Genomic DNA, 21,557 nt, shown 5'->3' on the forward strand with positions numbered 1-21,557 from the left:
AAAAACTTGATACATTGAAAAAAATGTGCTTGCTTATCAATCTTACGTGCGGCTGCTTAGCGTCTCTTTCTCTAAGTGAAAACATCGATGTTCAAAAAAATACATCGATGTATCCCCGTTTTTAAAAACATCGATGATATCGAAAGTCACATCGATGTTTTTACATCACTAGCGAGCGCAGACAGAAATAATGGTCAGAATGGTAGACAGCCAAGATAAATTCCAACCGCATTTGTTGGAGCTGTTAAGAAATCATCGAATTCCTAAAATTTTGAATAAATAGGTAAATTTAAAAATAAAATGAAATGTGATGTTATAATGAAACAAACATATAATAATGAACTTTATTTGTTACCATTTGGACAATATTGGAAAATAGCTGCTCTTATTTTTTCAGCAGGCTGGATAAAATCTGCAGACATATTAGTCCGATTTGGTTGTTCGTGTAGGTCACTTGCAACCAATGGCCAAATGCATATTTTACTACTCCCATAGCATTGGACAGATTGTAGTTAAGATTTCGCTGTTCTTCGGATGCAGTTGTGGAAAATGGGTACGGCTTCATCAGCGTTTGGGAAAATCGAAAGGCAGAGTCCCCAATAAGCAGCACCGGAACTTGAACGCCACAAATTTTCCTTGTTTTTTCCTGAAGAAACGGAGAAGACACCATTTTCCTTGGCAGGCTGGACTTTTGAAATATAGTGGAGTCGTTGCAGCGCCCAGCAGAGTCGATGTTTACATAGGTAAATAATTATCTGTAGTAAATTTAGAATACAATGCGTTTAGAAGATTGTTGAGCTCTTAGATGAAAGCAGTTTACCTGTAATCCACGAGATCGACTGCTTCTGCTGCTGACGGTTTTATTTCGATGTGACAACCATCTTCACATTATACATTGCTAAGACCATGAACTGATTTAATGAATTTATGTCTTACCAATTGCACCAAGACACTGGGGAAATCCGATTGCTTCGAATCCTTTAACACACTCGTCCACTATTTCTGGAGTAAGATAGTCCGGTGACATAAACTCGCTGGCAAACTCAAAAATGAGTGTATTTTTGCTCAGTGTTCTGGGCAAATCCAAAAAGCCTTCCGATGGAATGATATTCCGCTGATGATCCCAAGGTGTACAAGGCTATAGCGATCCGCTTTTCAAGAGGAATGGCATTTCGCCAGTTGGTGTCCTTCTTCCGCAAAACACCAAGTCGGTCCACCAAAAACGAAAAGGTTCTCTTCTCCATACGAAAGCACTCTTTGAAGGACTCGTCGTTGTATATCCTTCTCTCAAAATGTCCCGTATTGCTCTGTTTAATATATTTCGCATTCTTTAATCGTATTTTTAATACATTTTAAGAGCACGTACCAGCATCCACACACTTCGTGGCATTGGCTCTTTTGCAGAAAAAATGCTTTCGTACAGATCCAATTCGTCGTCATTCCACTCCTCTGAATTGGCTGCCAATGAAAGCTGATACAACTTAAGATTTTGCTGTTTTGCCAAAATAGTTGGTAAATTGTTCATTTTAGTCTGGCAAAATCCACTTTAACAATTTTTGCTTGTGTTTTTATTAGCCACAGCTGATCTGACAGCTGCTGTCGGATGGTAGATGGTGGATGTGCCCTGTGGGAATCGGAGTTTCACATTTGTCAAAAATCCCAACCGTTTCTAACGGATGGACTGCATGGGAAGGGGGTATAACACAACATTGAGAGACAGTACTGATAATGTCATCAAATATTCTCTTCTGGTCTATGTTAAGCTGATTAATCTCGTCAGAAATTGAAATATTTTTCTCATTTAAAGCCAGATTATCCATTTCATTTAATTCATTTTTTAACAATACTTCAAAACCAACAATATTTTCACACTCGTCATCATCTCGATTTAGATTCTCATTTTCCAAAGCACCAGATACTCTTGCTAAGACATTTTTGAATTCTTCGCGAAGTTTAAGTATTTCTTCTAATTTATCATGGTAACGCACGGCTTCTATCAAGTCATCTTTACATATTGCAAAGGCATCAAAATAGGTTTCTTGGCCACACTTAAGATCGTCTATATTACGCCAAGGCTTAAACAAGATTAGAAGACCATAGTAATAGCTCTCCGGTTGCATTTTTCGGTTTGGCTTGAAGTGATTTAACAAATAAGGCTTCTTGCGTTTGCGTAAATAATTATTTTCATAAGAATAAGATATAACATTTTTAAAAGAAGGTTTCGTTTTGACAATATCAAAAAATCTTGAAAAATCAACGGACGATTAGTATAATGAACGTCAACCCAACTTGGAAAGAATAAATCAGAGTCATCTTCATTCATATTCTTTAGTTCATTTCATGCCCAGAATTATAGAGGTATTTCCAAATTGTCGGCAATTCCTAAAGCATTTGAACGTATTATTACTTCTCATTTGCAACATTTATGTTCCTCGCTAATTTCACCGCGTCAGCATGGTTTTGTTAAGCGAAGATCGACCACCACCAACCTTCTTGAATTGTCATCTATTGTAATAAATGGATTTAAGAAAAAAAATGCAGACTGACGTTATATATACAGATTTTAGTAAGGCGTTTGACTCTGTCAACCACTCTCTTCTATTATTCAAATTAAATCAGCTTGGGTTTCCATGTAAGCTATTAACTTGGATTTCAAGTTATTTGAATGGTAGGACTCAGAGGGTTATATTCAAAAACGCTGTTTCAAAATTGATCTACGTGACATCTGGAGTGCCTCAGGGTAGTCATTTGGGTCCTTTGCTGTTTACTTTGTTTATTAACGATCTTCCCTCTACCATAAAACATTCTCGTGTACTAATGTATGCTGATGATGTTAAGCTTTGTTTATCATATAACGATATAGCGTCGGGTTTCAACTTACAGTCAGATATTGATTGTTTTCAGGGATGGTGTGAGTATAACCTTTTAAATTTGAACTGCCTTAAGGGGGTATTCTAGTCTAGAGGCTCTAGTTTCGGGCCTTTTTTAACAATTAATTAAAGCTAAACAATTGATATTTTTAGTGTCGGGTTTTTTATCATTTGTTTATTTAACTTAGAAGAGTACATAAAATAAAATTTAAGAAAAAAATTTTTTTTTTCATCGAGTTATGCGTCCTTGAAGTAGAGGGGGAAAAAAAAAGGCCGTGTCCTCGTCGCCATGATTTCTACCCTTGTGGTCATCTTAAAAATAAAAAATAAAAGATTCTTAATCAGTACGAATGTCGCTGTCATGAACCAGCAAAACTAAAAAAAAAAATTGAAAGAATATTCATGCCAAATTTTAAGTAAATCGGCTGATTAGAACTTGAAATATTATGGCTACCGTATCAGAAAAAGTAGTTTGGAGAAAAACGCGTTTAAAGTTTTACGTTAAATTTCAGGCAGTGTAACTGATAGAATAGCACGTATAACTTACATTCTCTTAGTCAGCCATAATTTTAAAAATAATTTGAATTTTGAAAAATCCGTTTAGGGAGATATTTTTGAATATCTAAACTATCGAATTATGAAAAAAAAAAATTTTCGATTTTTTTAAATTTCTAGACTAGAATACCCCCTTAAATGCATCGTTATGACTTTTTATAGGGGTACTCCTACTTTTCTTAGTTACTCTCTTCAAAATACTTCACTCGACCGTATATATTCCGTTAATGACTTAGGCGTTCTTCTGGACCCAAAACTTAAATTTGACTGCCACATAATGTCCACTGTCAACAAGGCCATGAGTGTTCTTGGGTTTATAAAGCGTTGGTCAAAAGAATTTGATGACCCTTATACAACCAAATTATTATTTACCTCCCTTGTCCGTCCTATTTTGGGATATTGTTCTTCGGTTTGGAGTCCACAATATCAAGTGCACATTGACCGTATTGAGTCGGTACAAAAAAAATTTCTTCTTTTTGCCCTTCGTAGTTTGAACTGGGATCAAAACGTAAGGCTACCTTCCTATCAGAGTAGATTACTATTGCTTAATTTACCTACACTTGTAAATCGTAGAACAATGCTTGGTACTATTTTTAAGCAAAATCTTATTAGAGGTGATATTAATCTTGTAGAACTTGTAAACCGCCTAATTTTCAATGTCCCTGCTAGACTAACACGAAATTATTATCCCCTAAATTTGCCACGATGTACATCAAATTTTTGTCTGCACGAGCCCTTTCGCGTTCTATGTAATAATTATAACAATCTTTACCATTTAATTTGCACATCATCTTCTATCCCGGTATTAAAAACTAATATTTTAACTCATTTGCTTCATTCTTAGTTGCTTCTTTTATTTTCATTTGTGTCCCGTCTCTATTTGTTTTTTGTATCTTCCTCGCGAACTCGCATTTTTGCCCAAATTTATAGAAGGGCCCCGCGCGTAACATCCATCATATATTTCTGGATTGTACTCTTAGACTTCTTTCCTGGCGTATGTATATTTTTCTTATAACTGTATTGTCGTCGGTGCCAAAAAGAGGAATTTGAAGTAATGTATCAGCTGCTTCAAGTGCTCCACATTCTCGATTTGATAACGATCGCAGAGCAAATCTCCATAAATTACTTGCAACCGATCTGTTTTCAAAGAAGTCTCTAAAATCATCGGTGGCAAAAGACTTTTCTGCTTTAGTTTGATATTTTCCAGATTTTTCGCCTATAAATTGGATATACATGTTTCCACACTAAGCTAGCAAAACGGGAGCATTGTAATCGTTCACATTTTTTTCCGACTCATTCCTTGGCAGTTCATATAATCTAGTTTTCATTATTTTTTGACGACCAAGAATATAATTTGCAACATCATTCATTACTAAATAATTTCCGGTTTTTCTTGGAAAACTAAATCTGTATACTTTTAACGATTTTCCTGGTTTGCATTTTTTTTGCCGCATGCAATAATTATTATGTGTGTGAGTTTGATACTTGCAAACTCGATCCTAAAGGGTTGGAAAAGTTTCTTTTGGAGGTAGGCGACTTGTTATATCCTTGTTTATAAAGCAGGCAACCTCTTCATCACTTGATTTTTCAATAATGGGAGCATCTTTTACCCATAAAAGTATATGAAAATGTTGCAAGTCTTGTGATTGGTATAATGTTCTATTTCCCCAAGAGGCATGTCTTTTGACATTAGGAATTGCAACATTGCCTTAAACCCTATTTTTATAAACAGTGAAACACTTACTGGATCTTTAGCTATAAGACTATTTAAAGTGTGGGATTTTTTATTTGAGATTCCATTTCTTATACATAGAAATTCGTAGAGGTCTTCCCAATGAAACTCACTTGGACTGAGCGTCAAAAAAAATGTTGCGGGGCCGTAATTTTCGACCATGCAATTTAAATCATTTTTACGAATTTTTCAATATTGTTCGGTGTTACGCAGTTCTCGAAATATAGTTGATAAATTACTATTTATTTCTTGGTTATCTTTAATCATGTTTAGAAAACTAGTTATACCCGTTACTCGTAGAGTAAAAGGGTATACTAGATTCGTCGGAAAGTATGTAACAGGCAGAAGGAAGCGTTTCCGACCCCATAAAGTATATATATTCTTGATCAGGATCACTAGCCGAGTCGATCTAGCCATGTCCGTCTTTCCGTCTGTCCGGATGAACGCTGAGATCTTGGAAACTATGAGAGCTAGGCTATTGAGATTTGGCGTGCAGATTCCTGAGCTTCTTACGCAGTGCAAGTTTGTTTCAGTAGAGTGCCACGCCCACTTTTACGCCCACAAACCGCCCAAAACTGTGGCTCCTACAGTTTTGATGCTAGAATAAAAATTTTAACTGAAATGTATTGTTCTCATCAATACCTATCGATTGACCTAAATAAAAGCCACGCCTACTTTATCGCCCACAAACCGCCCCCAAACTTCAAAAAATCGTAAATAAGAACGTGGATATCTCGGAAACTATCAAAGATAGAGAATCGGGATTTCAGATTTAGATTCCGTAGCTTTGTACGCAGCGCAATTTTGTCACGCGCCACGAACCGCCCAAGCCTGTGGCGCCCACAATTTACATGCTAGATACAAAATTTTAACTGAACTGTATTGGTCTCGTCAATACCTATCGATTGACCCAAAAAAAAATTTGCCACGCCCACCCTAACGCCCATAACGCTTAAATCTGTCTACCGCCGGTAGGTGGCGCATTTCAGTCTTGGTTTGCTGCTTGCTTATCTCCATTTCCCTTTGGTCCCTTTAGCTGAGTAACGGGTATCTGATAGTCGAGGCACTCGACTATACCGTTTTTTCTTGTTTTATTAAAATTTTTCGTTGCAGAAGTAATATTAAGTTTATGGTATATTCCCGCATTTAATTGCCGAAAATTAGCTTGGTTACGTAAAAAGAACAAATATTGCTGATTTAATCGAAATCTACTATGTTTTGACTTTAAAATTCATTTTTTAAATTCGCCCGGCATCAAAGAAACTTTTCTTCGTTGGTATTGACCATTACAACCGCTACTAAAAATATCCGGGAAACATTTAAGTTCTAAGTTTGTATCACGATTATCAAGGCATAAATCGATTACTTTCAAAACTTGATAGACAGTGCCAGCCTCGGCACTAGTTTTTCTTTCCATAATTGGATATATTGTTAAATTTTCATAAAAATCTTCTGAAGAATCTTTTTGTGTAAGCATGGCCTTGTCTTTGCTTTTTTGTTTATGCGAAACATTCCTAATATTGCTATTCTCCACCTCACTTCATGAGTTCTCTTCTGTTTGGCTAACATCTTGCAACTCGCATTCATTCGAATCATAAACGCAACTAACTTCCACCCCATCCAAAAGCGCTTCTGCGTTATAGGGAAGCGAAATATCACAATAAATTGGATTATTACCTTTGCGCCATTTTAAAGCTTTAAATATTTTACTAACATTTATTAATGACTGCCAGACGCTTTTCTTATTGGTGGGAACTCCACGTACTAATATAGTCAAATCCTGATTTTTATACCCGTTACTCGTAGAGTAAAAGGGTATACTAGATTCGTCGGAAAGTATGTAACAGGCAGAAGGAAGCGTTTCCGACCCCATAAAGTATATATATTCTTGATCAGGATCACTAGCCGAGTCGATCTAGCCATGTCCGTCTGTCCGTCTGTCCGGATGAACGCTGAGATCTTGGAAACTATGAGAGCTAGGCTATTGAGATTTGGCGAGCAGATTCCTGAGCTTCTTACGCAGCGCAAGTTTGTTTCAGTAGAGTGCCACGCCCACTCTAACGCCCACAAACCGCCCAAAACTGTGGCTTCTACAGTTTTGATGCTAGAGTAAAAATTTAAACTGAAATGAATTGTTCTCATCAATACCTATCGATTGACCCAAAAAAAAGTTTGCCACGCCCACTTTAACGCCCACAAACCGCCTACAAACTTCAAAAAATCGTAAATATGAACGCGGATATCTCGGAAACTATCAAAGATAGAGTATTGAGATTTCAGATTTAGATTCCGTAGCCTTGTACGCAGCGCAAGTTTGTTATGCGAATATGCCACGCCCACTCTAACGCCCACAAACCGCCCAAGCCTGTGGCGCCCACAATTTTTATGCTAGATAAAAAATTTTAAATGAAATGTATTGGTCTCGTCAATGCCTATCGATTGATCCAAAAAAAAATTTGCCACGCCTACCCTAACGCCCACAATGCTTAAATCTGTCTTCCGCCGGTAGGTGGCGCATTTAAATCTCGCTTTGCTGCTTGCATATCTCCATTTCCCTTTGGTCCCTTTAGCTGAGTAACGGGTATCTGATAGTCGAGGTACTCGACTATAGCGTTCTTCCTTGTTCAGTATTGCTTCTTCAGGATCAGGAAGTTTTTTTAAAGTATTTTCAAGGGGTAACGGTAAATGAAATACTCGACCCTTAATTTTTTTTTTATTACGTCAGAATTCGGTCGCTTTTTATTGTGGCCACCCATTACTGTGTCCATTCTTGCAATTACTTGAAATGCCTTAGCTCTTTGAATAAATAGCTTTTCGAATTCGTTCAACTCAGCAATGCATTGTGGAACAGAGTCAAACTGTAAATTAGTCAACTGTTAAATTATTAGTCTTTTGCAAGTCAGACTTTATTAAATAAATTTTTTTTTAAGTCTGCCGTATTTAAAAAAAAACAAGGAAGAACGCTATAGTCGAGTACCTCGACTATCAGATACCCGTTACTCAGCTAAAGGGACCAAAGGGAAATGGAGATATGCAAGCAGCAAAGCGAGATTTAAGTGCGCCACCTACCGGCGGAAGACAGATTTAAACATTGTGGGCGTTAGGGTAGGCGTGGCAAATTTTTTTTTGGATCAATCGATAGGTATTGACGAGACCAATACATTTCAGTTAAAATTTGTTATCTAGCATAAAAATTGTGGGCGCCACAGGCTTGGGCGGTTTGTGGGCGTTAGAGTGGGCGTGGCATATTCGCATAACAAACCTGCGCTGCGTACAAGGCTACGGAATCTAAATCTGAAATCCCAATACTCTATCTTTGATAGTTTCCGAGATATCCGCGTTCATATTTACGGTTTTTTGAAGTTTGTGGGCGGTTTGTGGGCGTTAAAGTGGGCGTGGCAAACTTTTTTTTGGGTCAATCGATAGGTATTGATGAGAACAATTAATTTCAGTTTAAATTTTTACTCTAGCATCAAAACTGTAGAAGCCACAGTTTTGGGCGGCTTGTGGGCGTTAGAGTGGGCGTGGCACTCTACTGAAACAAACTTGCGCTGCGTAAGAAGCTCAGGAATCTGCTCGCCAAATCTCAATAGCCTAGCTCTCATAGTTTCCAAGATCTCAGCGTTCATCCGGACAGACAGACGGACAGACGGACAGACGGACAGACGGACAGACGGACAGACGGACAGACGGACAGACGGACAGACGGACAGACGGACATGGTTAGATCGACTCGGCTAGTGATCCTGATCAATAATATATATACTTTATGGGGTCGGAAACGCTTCCTTCTGCCTGTTACATACTTTCCGACGAATCTAGTATACCCTTTTACTCTACGAGTAACGGGTATAATGAGGTGCAAGACGTCTTAAAAATAATAAGACAGAATGACAGTTATTTTCACATTCATAACAGAAAGACTGGTGTCCTCCCTTTTTTTTTAATACATTTAATTCATGGAAATTATGTTCAGGAGGGGAATCTTCTACAACCAATTTGTTTGCGCAAACATCAATATTTTCGAAAAAAGAGATAATATCTTCTGACTTTAAATTAATAAATGATGTTATAAGAGAAAAATATTGATCATAGATAATTGTTTTGTTTATATTACACATATTGGGGTTACATTGCCATTTTTCTTTAGTGTGCTGCTGGTTTTCAAAAAGATTTTCTTTTTTACCTCCTGAACTAAAAACCAAAACGGTTTCCCTTCTTAGGGAACTATATGATGCATTTGAGAAGTAGGATTCAGAGTGCCGTGTAAGCAATGACGGGCCCAATAATGATGAAAACTAAGGGGGTGATATTGAATCACATCTACTTTTTATTAAAACGTACTTTTCCTTAAGGATGCAGACATTTTTACAAAACGAATTTATTATAAAAGATCTGTAATGAAAAATTTTGGACACGTAATTTTCAATTTCTGTCTGATGATCGATTACTGAGGGATGGCGACATAACATGTTTAAATTGGAATACAGTACTCATGATTTAACAAAACATAGTTAATACTCATGTAATCGATCAATCGAGAAAACCAGGGATGCAAAGTGGGTTTGGGGTCCAGTGATGGGCAACGTGAAAATTGCAGTCAGTTCGGGGGCGAATTCAAATTCAAATCGGACAAATGTAGGTTATAGAGACATTGACCCAGAATGCAGAGAAAAGAGCTCCGTAATCTGCATGGGTTGCCGGAAGGAAAATGGCCAGACAGTAGACAGCGGGTTCGGTGAAATAGCTATCTCCTTACAGCGGTCGCGGTGTTCAAGTGGCCATCAGCGCCAAGATAACTTCAACCAAAATTTCGAACGCAGTATCGACAAATAAAAAGGAGGATCCCCCTCCCGTTCAAAGTTTTCGCCGGTCGCCGACGCCGAAGAACGGTCTCTGAAGCCGGACTGGCCAAGACCCTACGGTGAGTGCGTTCCGGTTAGTGGGGGGAAGAGAAAAGTCCAATAGGAATCCCATTTCAGGCCAGCCGAGAAGACACGAGGAAGGTAGTGGCCAGGTTCCATTAGTTAGGGCCTGGCCAAGTTTTTTTTTTAGCAACCCCGGTTCTCAGCCGAATGTTACGTAATCGGCGGATCCGGTGCCTCCAGCCGCTAGCTACCTGGAGGAACCTGTCGTGCCTGCTAGAAGACATCCGCGCGCGTGGAGAATTTACTCCGGGAAGTGGCATAATCCTCTCCGGAATTCAGTGGAGGACTCGATCACGCGTAACAGCACGTGGTGGAGTTACGGCGGTTTAACGCGAAATAATCCTTTTATCTTTATGTTCTGTTGTCCGTTAATTTAGCCATTTATTTATTTATTTAATTATGTATATTCTTTTCGTATAATATTTGTTGGGGGAGGGGATTTTATATTACACTTTAAAATTAATCTATTTATTGCACAGTATCTATTGCACGATTATTTATTTACTTATATCAAGAACTTAAACCAATTTATTTATTGCCGGATGTGAACTACTCACGAACTACTACTTTATATTTGTACCTATTTGTTATTTACCACTTATCGCTCCTTCTGGGCGAGGCTTAATATTTAAATCGTCAAAGCCAATCACAAAAACACAAGCACTTGTTAATCCCACGGGGAATCCTCTCCAGCGACCGCGTCGAATAGGTTCGCGTGTTATCATCGAGTCTGGGATCCACTTTAGAGAGCTCTTTTAGGTAGGGACCGAAAGAAAGAAAACAGACCAGTCTATCCGTCTACGTAAATCCCTTTGTGTGACTGTTGCACCCGGCGGGCGGTGGTTGATGGGTTTCCTTACGGGAAGCTGAAGAAGTTCTGTAAATAATCTAAGTAAATAAATGGTAATAGAATGAATATGGAGTAGACCTATCTTTCAGAGGGGAGGGAACATGTAGACAGTTCCAAGGTATCCTACGGTGACCCGTCCAAGGGGCAGTCGGAGACATCTACGGCTGCTACGGTTGGGTGGGAGTGCAGAGGCTTTGGGTTTGCCCCCAAAAGCCCACAATATACCCGATGGCGTCCTGTGACCTAGAAAGGAACAAGTGGGGGAATTAGTTTTGCGATAATCACGTGTTTTGTTAGTTTTATAGTTGCGCACATTTCATCAATGTTTTGGTCCAGCCATAAGACAGCTTTTGCAGCGTGAAGTGTTGTGAAGTAACATCTGTTTGTTTATTGTTGCGTGTGTGTGGGCAGGGTTGGAGAACCCACACCCCAAGTGCTCTAGAGCTAGCCGGCGCTACCCACTCGCGAACACACGTAGTCCTATTTTGGGACATAACAAACAAATTTCGAAGACTTAAGAAATCTTACTCCTCACTACGATCTTTGGTCATTTCGGTTGTAATTGCAACATTTTGAACTGCGTTGTCTGCCTTTGCCGAATAAGTTTTTGATTTGTTCGCTTTAATTGTTTTTTTTCATCGGCTAACACGTTTTATAACCACTTGATTATCAAGACACAAAATGTGTTGCTCTTTTGTTTTATTATTTTTATATATTCTGTATCTGCTTCTTTTTTTTCAAGCCTTTTTTTATCTTCTGTTTCAAAAGATCTGTTAAATATAATTCTTTCTGCTTCTTTATCAGGTCTATTAAGTCGCTCTTCTTCTGTCTCCATTGATCTTTTTTCTGAAGATTCTTGTGCCTTCTGTTTTAATTTTTTGAGGCGGCTTTCTGCAGTATCAACAGATCTTTTTAACGCAGTTCTGGATGCGACCTTTTCTAACCTTCTAAATTGGTCTTCTTCCGTCTCCAATAATCTTTGTAAAATATTTCTATCATTGTTTTTCTTAAGTCTTTTACTGGCACCAATAGATGTCTCAATATGTCTTACCATATCTGAAGACACAGCTTTACGACCAACCATTTTTTATTTAGTTCAAAAATAAAATATCTCTTTGAATATTATAAACGGAAGTTTATTTATTTCTAGACTTTATACACCTTTCTTAAAAAAAAAAAAAAAAATTGTATATTTTTTTTTTTTGTAATTATATATTGAAAATATTTTTTAATTTTTTTTTCATGCAATATATAAGGATTTTAATTACGATTGTTAAAATCTTTCTATTTTAACTATTTTGCTATTTATTTGAACTTGTTTAGTACTACTACTATATTTGCTCTTATTTTTTATTTCCGCTGTCTTTTTTGCAATTGCTATAAAATATTCTTATTTGAAATTTTGGTAGTTCTTTTTTATATTATTTTTTTGTTTGTTCTCTTTTTTATTCAATTTTTTTGTAATTATTGAATTTGCGCTTGTCGTAACTAATTTTAATTTTTTCAGTTTTCATGCAATTTGTATTAACTTTTGTTGCGCTCTTTATTTTTACTTTGCTTAAAAATTTTTTATTGTGTTTCTTTTATTTTTATATTTTTTTGTTATATATTTGCATGCAATTTTTCTCTATTCTATGTTTAGTTTTACCAATTAAACAATAACAAATAAGATTTACCCGATAATCGGTAATACATACTGCTTTTTTGTTGGCATACCAAGCGTGCAAATTGTTAGCAGTGTATTAAATAGGTTCATAGAATAAGCTGTATGCCGATGATTATTTAGTATTAATATCATTTACATGCTAACTTCCGCGTTTATGTACCAATTCCGATATTCCGTTTTAATGTAAAACTAAGTTAAGCTAATATTGAAAGCTAAGGATATTGAAAAGATCGGAGAGCGGTCACACTGCGATACAAGAGAGACTAGCGAGCACATGTGCAAATTGAAGACAATATAGAGGAATACGAATAAAAAGTGAACATAGAACGGTGATAACAAAATATATAAAAATTCGGATAAATTATTGTGTTTTTAGTTTTAGCAAATTAAGTTAAACAATTAAATGTAGCGAACTGTACTGTAAATGATGCTATTAATCAGTCGAAAGTGTCCAAATATAAGAATATGAGATAAAGAAAATGATCTTAAGGTTTAAAGTGCTTTATATATGTAATAATAGTGAGAATGCAGTATTTTCATAATTAGGTAGTAAGTGTTAATAATGTATAAGCTCATATTGAATGTACGTATGATCGTTAGAGACGGTCACACTGGGCAAGCTCGCTTCGGTTTCAAAAGTGGCATCAATAAAGACACGCTTCAATACAAGTCTTACAAACTCATTAATAATCTGCATATCAACGATTATTACATGGTGTCAGAAGTGAAAATATCAATTGCAAACTAAAAAGGAACAAAATGGAGCGAGTTCTACAAGAAATCGACTGCTCAATGCTGGCATATGAGTGGCCAAAATGGAAGAGGTCGTTTATCATGTACATGATGGCGTCAGGCAAAGACTCAGAGCCAGAAGCCAAAAAGATTGCCACATTCCTATGGTTGGCTGGATCAAAGGTCACGGAAATATACAGTACATTGTTTCCCAACGATGGAACCGCACATGGCATGGTTGGCACCATGGTGACGTCTTCAGACCCGTCTACCTCTGCCGCGGTCGTCAGCCGTACACTGGAGGACGTACTAAAGGCATTCGATCACTACAGCATCCCGTTCCGAAACATCACAATGGAATCCTACAAATTCAACAACATTGTTCAAACTGAGGGACAGCCTTTCATAGAGTTTGAGACGCAACTCCGCAAGCAGGTACAGTTATGTGACTACAAATGTGACTGTGGCCGAACATACGAAGAACGTATGTTGCTAGACCGCTTCATAATTGGCATTCAAGATAAAAGGCTGCAGCTTAAACTCCTTGAATCAAAAAACAAGAAACTCGAGGAGATCATCACTGAGTGCAAAGCCTTTGAAGCGGCCGCAAAAAACAATGAATTTATACGGAATCCCCATTATGAAAAGTCCGTTGACGCAGTTGTCCGTCGCTGCTATAATTGCGGAGCAATTTTCAACCCGAATCATCTTTCCGAGTGCCGTGCAAAGGAAATGGCATGTTACTATTGCGGAAAAATTGGACATTTTTCCAAGTACTGCAAGCAGCAGAAGAAACGAGTGGATAACAACAACTACAACAGCAGCAATAGACGAGTGGATAACAACAACATCAGCAACAAACGAGTGGATAACAACAACTACAAAAGCAAGCAGATAGATGTGGATCGCAAGCAAACAGCCGGAGCAGTTATTAATTGGATAGAATCAGGTAAAAGTAAGGAGAGTATTTAAATCAGAGGCTTACATTAATGAAAGTAATTTTAGAATAAGCGAGTGCGGGCTAAACAGAGTAAGATGGACGAAAACATATAAAATAAATGGAAAAAATGTTACGTTTAAAGTGGACACAGGCGCTGATGTTAACTGCATCCCAAGTGATTTAGTTAAAGAATTAAAACTTGAAGTTAAAAAAGAAAACATTCTAATTTTTGACTATAATAATGTTAAAGTTAATAATTTTGGAAAAGTTAAAGCAAACTGTTATGATCTGAATTCAGAAACAGCAAAATGTATTGAATTTTTAGTTGTTGATGCGAAATGTGAACCACTTTTAGGTCTTAAGTCCTCTGTAGAATTAAAACTCATTAAACATTTAAATATTGATTCAATATGTAGATTACCTCAAACCAGGGAGGAATTTGTGGAAAAATTTAGTCAATTATTTCAGGGACTCGGTAAGCTGCCAAAGAAACAATCAATCATTTTGAAGGAAGGTGCTCAGCCTGTGCTCCATTACAAAAAAAGGTTCCCACAAAGTTTGTTAGGGTCATTGGAGCAAGAGTTAAATGCTATGGTAAAGGAAAAGATAATCTCCCCAGTAACATACCCGACTAGTTGGGTGAACAATTTGCAAGTAGTGGAAAAATCAAACGGAAAACTCAGAATTTGTTTAGACCCTAAGCCGTTAAATAACGCAATTAAAAGAGAACATTACCTTATACCAACAATAGATGATTTTATGATACAATTAACTCGGAAAAAGGTTTTTACTATCCTGGATCTGTCCCATGGATTCTGGCAAATGGAGCTGGATGAAGCTAGTTCAGATTTATCGACATTCATGACTCCATTCGGGAGATTTAAATTTAACCGGGTTCCATTTGGAATCAATAGCGCTCTTGAAATGTTTCAACGAAATATGGTTCAAATTTTTGGAGGCATACCAAATGTAATAGTTTACTTTGATGACATAGGAATATTAGGGGAAAATCTTGAAGATCATGATAACACGTTGTTACAAGTACTTCAGCGGGCTCAAGAAAATGGAATACGTTTTAACCCGGACAAAGTTCAATATAGGAAACAAGAAGTTGAATTTATGGGTCATATTTTATCAGAAGGGCAAATAAAACCTCAAAGAAAGCATTTAGAAGCCATTCAGAATATTAAAATCCCAGAAGACAAAGCGGGAGTGCTACGTATTCTTGGACTTTTTAAATATTTAGCCAAGTTTATCCCAGACTTATCTTCTAGAACTACAAACCTGAGAAATCTGACTAGGAATGATACTTCGTTTGAGTGGACTGTACAACATCAAAACGAACTCAATGACTTGCTTAGAACTATAACAAGTGATCCGATTTTAGCCGTCTATGACAGCGCTAAGCCTGTTGTCATTCAAGCCGATGCCTCAAAAAACGGTCTCGGTTGTGTTATTCTACAAAACGGACATCCAATCAGTTTTGCGTCACGTACGCTTACAAAGAGTGAACAAAAGTGGGCTCAAATTGAAAAAGAGCTTTTAGCAATTGTTTTTGCGTGTGAAAGGTTTCACTTCTATGTCTACGGTAGAGAATTTTTAGTAGAAAGTGACCACAAGCCTCTGGAAGTCTTATTAAGCCGTGACCTTGACTCAGTAACAATGCGATTACAGCGAATGCTGATATATCTTCTAAAATACCCAAAAATGTCCGTAAAATATAAACCTGGAAGAGACATGTTTGTTGCAGACTGTTTATCTCGAGCTCAACTACCGGATGAATCAGACATCCCGGAACTGGCCAATGTAATTCATATAATAAGCCAAGCAGCCTGTTTCTCGCAAGAAAATTATGAATGCTATCTTAGGGTTTTGGAAAACGATGAAAATTATTGGAAAATAGCTGAATTTGTTAAAAATGGGTGGCCATCATTCCATAAATTAAACCAATTTTGTCAAAACTTCTATAAATTCAAATCGGAATTACACTTTGAAAACGGTTTTCTATTTTGTGCTGGTAGGCTGGTGATCCCGTCCAAGTTACAGAAATCAATCTCAAACCAAGTTCATGAGTCCCATTTAGGTGTGGAGAAAACCTTAGCTCGAGCACGAAAACTTTACTACTGGCCAGACATGAGCGTACAAATTAAGGAATTGGTGCACTCTTGCGAGGTATGTGAAAAGTTCAGAAGAAACAATCAAAAGGAACCGCTAATAGATGATGAAACACCAGAATATCCATTTCATATGGCAGGAATGGATATTTTTGATTACAGGGGAAACAATTTTTTGTCAATCTTTGATGCATATTCTAATTTCTTGATTGTTAGTCGGCTAAAAGGGAAATCAGCTCAATTGTGATAACAATCCCTTTATTTCATTTTCGTTTAGAAACTTTGCTAATGAATGTAATACATTATTGCAGTTTTCGAGTCCTAGGTACCCACAAAGCAACGGACTAGCAGAAAAAGGGGTGGCGATTGCGAAGAATATTTTAAAACGTTGCTCTAAAGCAACTGATTACCAGTATAGAATCCTTGAGTACAATGCTACTCCCGTAGCTAGTTTAGGTCTTGCTCCATGCGAACTGTTCTTTGGACGAATGTGTAAGACAAAAATGCCAATTAAGAAATCGGAGCTGTTGAGAAATCACATTGAGGAGGAAAAGATTATTAAAAGATTCGGTCATAAAAAGGTGAAACAAAAGGCCTATTATAATATGCACTCAAAAACTCTGCGTCCATTAAATATAGGAGATAAAGTCCAATTTAGAAAAAATGCCAATGAATGGGAATATGGAATCATAAAACAAAAAGTAAATGAAAGATCACACATTATAAAAGATTACTTCAATAATTTTTTTAGAAGAAATAGAAGACTCATTAATAAGACACAAAACGGCAATAATATTTATTATAATAATGAAACTGTTAATATGTATGATAATGAAACTGTTAATATGTATGACAATGAAATTGTTAATTTAAGTGAAAATGGAACTGTTAACTTAAGAGAAAACGAACCAGAAGAAACTGAAAAAAGCAATGAAGAGACTGTTAATATAAGCGAAGAACCAGTAGTCGAAGAAACTGAAAATTTTTTTTTTTTCTTCGGTTTCAAAAGTGGCATTAATAAAGACACGCTTCAATGCACGTCTTACAAAATCATTAATAATCTGCATATCAACGATTATTACAATACAGCTGCGGCAAAAATAATAGCACCATGACATAAGCTTGGCTTTAAATCGAAATTTTATTAAGAATAATGGCTTAAGCGAGTGGGTAACCACTTATTTTATTACTATAACATATTACTTATGAAATTTCACAGAAATTTCACAAAAATACGAAATTTTAAGGAAATTTGGTCGGCAACAAAAATAGCACCAAAATTGAAAAATGAGTGAAAAACTTAAAAATACAACAATATCAAAAAAAAATTATTCAGAAATATGCGTGATAGTGTCCTTAAAAATTAATATTTTGTTGTGAAGCCTTTGGCTGCAAGGACAGCAGCACATCGTCTTGGCATGGAGTCCACCAGACCCTGACATCTTTCCTTGGGTATATTTTTCCACGACACCTGCACAGTGGCCCAGAGGTCCATATTATTTTTTGGCTTTGCCTTAGAAACATCTTTTTTAACGTCACTCCAAAGATTTTCTATCGGGTTCAAGTCTGTGCCGGCCACTCCAAGACGTTAGTCTCAAACCAGGATCGAGCTTTCCTGCTCGTATGCTTTGGGTCATTATCCTGTTGGAAGACCCAAAGCAAAGGCATTTTGTACTCCGCGTATGGTAGCATAACTGTTTCCAATATATCGACGTAGACATTTTGATCCATGATAGGTCTTATCCAATGTATTGGGCCGACTCCGTAATACGAAAAGCAACCCCACACCATGATGCTGGACCCTCCATGTTTAATTGTTTTGCAAGTGAAGCGGGGGTTATATTCTGTATTGGGAGGTCGTCTAACGTAAGACCGAGACCCTTTTCCACCAAATAAAACAATCTTGCTCTCATCAGACACAATATGTTCCGCCACTTTTCTTGGGACCAATTTACGTACTGATTTGCAAACTTAATTCTTTTTGCGATGTTCTTTTTAGTCAATAACGGTACTTTTCTTGGACTGCGTGCGAATAATTGTTGTCACGTAAATAGGATCTAACAGTTGTAATAGCTGCTGATATGTTTAGATCCTTTTTAAGCTCGCTAGCCGGCTTAAAAGGGTCCTTCTTACTTTCGCGCACCAGGCGCGTTACCATTTTTGGTGTCATTGCAAGTTTTCTCCCGCGTGTTTCTGGTTTGGTATCATATTTTAGGGCATTACAAATCATTTTGTTAGAGCAACCGATGATTCGCCCAACCTGGGCATAGGTATTGCCTTCGAAAATGAACTTTTTGATTGTTTTTCGTGTTTCCACAGAACAATGCATCGCACGACCCATAACTACCGAAATTTGCGACTCACTTTAGCAAATCAATTAAATGCACTGATATCAAATGCATCTAAGAAGAAATAACTCCATAAAGTTTCGAACAAGTAAAGCTTTCGTAGAAGAACTGTTAATAGTGCTATTTTTGTTGCCGCTCTATTTTGACTCTATCTCCATACAAATTCGAATGTAATAAAAACCGTTCGCATTGTAACAGTTATCAGTGTTATTTTAGTAAGTACATATATTTCACTAATTATTACCAAAAACAGAATGGAAATATTGCAAGAAATGGCCATTTTATATCACAATTAAGAACTACCCACGCAATGGTGCTATTTTTGTTGCCGCAACTGTATATGTTTGTATAAATGTACATATGTATGCATGAACAAATTTTGTTTAGAACTAATAGGAAGTATAAGCATAAACGATAGATATTGCAAATAGAACACATCAAGTTTGACTCAATTGTTTTGTAATCAGTTGGCGATCTGCAGGATTTTCCAACTTTAATTGCTTTTATATAAAACATAAAACTGAAATGCAAAGTGACGATAAACAAGAACACATACTCAAATACTTTCAGAGAATGTGCATATTGGCCACTTACTTTTTTATTAAAAAAGGTATCAGCAATGGAAATTAATTGTTTTTATTTTGTCAAATCGCTTTGTTTTTGTAGTAATGAAACTGTCACATTTGTATGCAATGTGACCAGATTAACAATCGAAAAGAGACTTTGAACGATTAAATTATCGAAAGTAAAATACCTACACAGACGGAAGCTAAAACAAAAATACACTTTTGTTTATTGCCTATTCGTATTAATTTTAATTGGCATAAAAGAAGAATATAATTAAACATTTATGGTAACTGTACAATTTATTAAATTCAATAAACTAATATAAGCGTCAGTATCAGATTTAAAATTCTGAGGATGTGTTTTTGGAATGATGGAATCGGCACGAGAAGAGTTAACCAGGGGTGACAAAGAAATCGCGCAGCGCAATTTCTATTGACTTTACACAAACAACAACAACAATGTTTACGCGCACACGAATAAGCCAATTTCATGAAACTAAAGGGTGAAAGATTCATCGCATGAACACAGTATATGCAACCCATAGATTACTAAAACCTAGGAGCTATAATATAATAAAAAAATATTTGAATTATTCTTTACTTGAGAACAGAGATATTGGTAGTTTTTCATTTTGATTTCATTTTATTGAAGTTATACATTGTACTTGGGGGGTAAGATTATAAAAGTAAGTAAGTAAGTATGTTGTATTTTTCTTCATTTTTGTCTTATAATAGTATATGAGTGAGTAAGGAAATGAAAGTGCTATATTTTAGGCTGTGCCAAGGGAATAAATTTCTCCTCATCCGAAGAGTTCGAGCTATCTTTTTTCTGTTCTTTGGCTGCCGGTATTCCCTGGCTATTTTTGGCCTTGGAACAGCACGGTTTGGAATCCAATAGGTTGCTTGGATTGTTGTTGTTGCCCGGGTTCGCATTTACCAGGGTGTTTGTTCCACTGCCTTGTCCATGTGCTGCGGTGTTTTCGTGACCGATCTGGTTACCCTGGTTAGTACGGCAGGAGCCATTGCCTTGGTTCATGCTTGCAGGCATGACATGGCTAACCGGGTTAGTTCTAACCATCTTATTTGATCTGTGTCCCGGCATGGAGACGTGGCCCGAATTCATGGAAGACTGTGTACCAGTGATATATCTGGGAGCAATGGTGTTTCCCTGACCGTAGGGGTTCACATAAGTATTGATACTGTTACCCTGGTTAAAGTTGCCACACATGTTGTGGCTTCCTGTGTTGCAGTTACCCATGTTGCCCGGGCTTGCGTATACAAGGGTATTTCCCGGGGTGTTGGTGTTGCCCTGGTTGAAGATCAGTTGGCCCTCCGGGTTGCTGTGGCCGACGTTGTTTGAGTTGCTGGTTGGGATGCAATCGTTGCATGGATTTGCCAGGATCACTGAACCCGATTGTCCGGTAATGTGTCCGGATCCGATGGTGTTGCTGTGTGTGAAAACTCCCGAACTGATTCCCTGGTTTAAGTTTGCCAGCTGATTTTGGTCATGTTGTGTTGTGCGTACACACCAGTATTGTTACACTGGATGAAGTTACCTTTATGGACTAACAATTGTGCTGGCTGGCAGCGATGGGTTTATTAGCGTATGACCCTGTCCGATGGTGTACATGACACCAGGGTTCGCGTTATGGCCGGGCAACTGATATACGCTACCCTGACAAAGAGGACATGTTTCGGGCGTCCCCATGGTGCCCGAAGTGAAATTTGTCGGCACTTGGGCATTTTCGTTAGCTTCCACAAGCACATAGTAATTAGGGCTTCTTTCCTGAGGTGGCGCAATAAGGTTAGTCGCAGACTTCGGAGGCGCCTGGGTGCACCTTGGAATACTTGGATTAGCATGTGCATCAGCACTCAAGCAGCATTGCTTTAGTTCCCTGTGGCACTGGCAGTCGCAGTTCCTACCTCCGTATCCGCGAAAGCCATTACCACCGCCGCGATAACCTCCGCTACCTCCACGCACAACGGATACACGCTGTGGAACTGTGTATTTCCGTACCCAACGCTAAAAATATGGAAATCAGTGAAGGATAACTGTAGGAATTATAAATAACTTACATAGTTTCTTCCTCGGTATGCCATGTTCGTAGAAAAATGTGCTTTTCCGGAAGCAATAGAACCAATTAATTTGCACTTCAACTTCTATCCCGGTATTAAAAACTAATATTTTAACTCATTTGCTTAATTCTTAGTTGCTTCTTTTTTTTATTTGTGTCCCGTCTCTATTTGTTTTTTGTA

General features: G+C 37.4%; 2 protein-coding genes across 4 annotated transcripts; one reads left to right on the forward strand and one right to left on the reverse strand.

Moving 5' to 3' along the window:
* Window positions 1-13,980: 13,980 nt before the first annotated feature.
* LOC119551219 (putative uncharacterized protein DDB_G0289981) lies at window positions 13,981-14,537 on the forward strand. 2 transcript variants are annotated; one of them, XM_037860456.1, is made up of 2 exons: window positions 13,981-14,288; window positions 14,339-14,537. In XM_037860456.1, exons 1-2 carry the CDS (start codon window positions 14,066-14,068, stop codon window positions 14,341-14,343), a joined length of 228 nt encoding a protein of 75 aa, XP_037716384.1. In that variant the 5' UTR covers window positions 13,981-14,065; the 3' UTR covers window positions 14,344-14,537. The 2 variants fall into 2 exon arrangements, with proteins under 2 accessions (XP_037716384.1, XP_037716385.1); XM_037860457.1 differs by having other exon boundaries at window positions 13,981-14,282.
* A 5,445-nt stretch (window positions 14,538-19,982) lies between these two features.
* Window positions 19,983-21,557, reverse strand: LOC119550580 (hybrid signal transduction histidine kinase M-like). Of its 2 annotated transcripts, none has more exons than XM_037859373.1 (2): window positions 21,378-21,557; window positions 19,983-21,324 (listed from the first exon to the last, which is right to left on the reverse strand). In XM_037859373.1, exon 2 carries the CDS (start codon window positions 20,557-20,559, stop codon window positions 20,065-20,067), a length of 495 nt encoding a protein of 164 aa, XP_037715301.1. In that variant the 5' UTR covers window positions 20,560-21,324; window positions 21,378-21,557; the 3' UTR covers window positions 19,983-20,064. Both variants share the same exon structure in this region, with proteins under 2 accessions (XP_037715301.1, XP_037715302.1).

Source organism: Drosophila subpulchrella, chromosome 2R, assembly GCF_014743375.2.
Source record: "Drosophila subpulchrella strain 33 F10 #4 breed RU33 chromosome 2R, RU_Dsub_v1.1 Primary Assembly, whole genome shotgun sequence".
NCBI classification, from domain to species: Eukaryota; Metazoa; Arthropoda; class Insecta; order Diptera; family Drosophilidae; genus Drosophila; species Drosophila subpulchrella.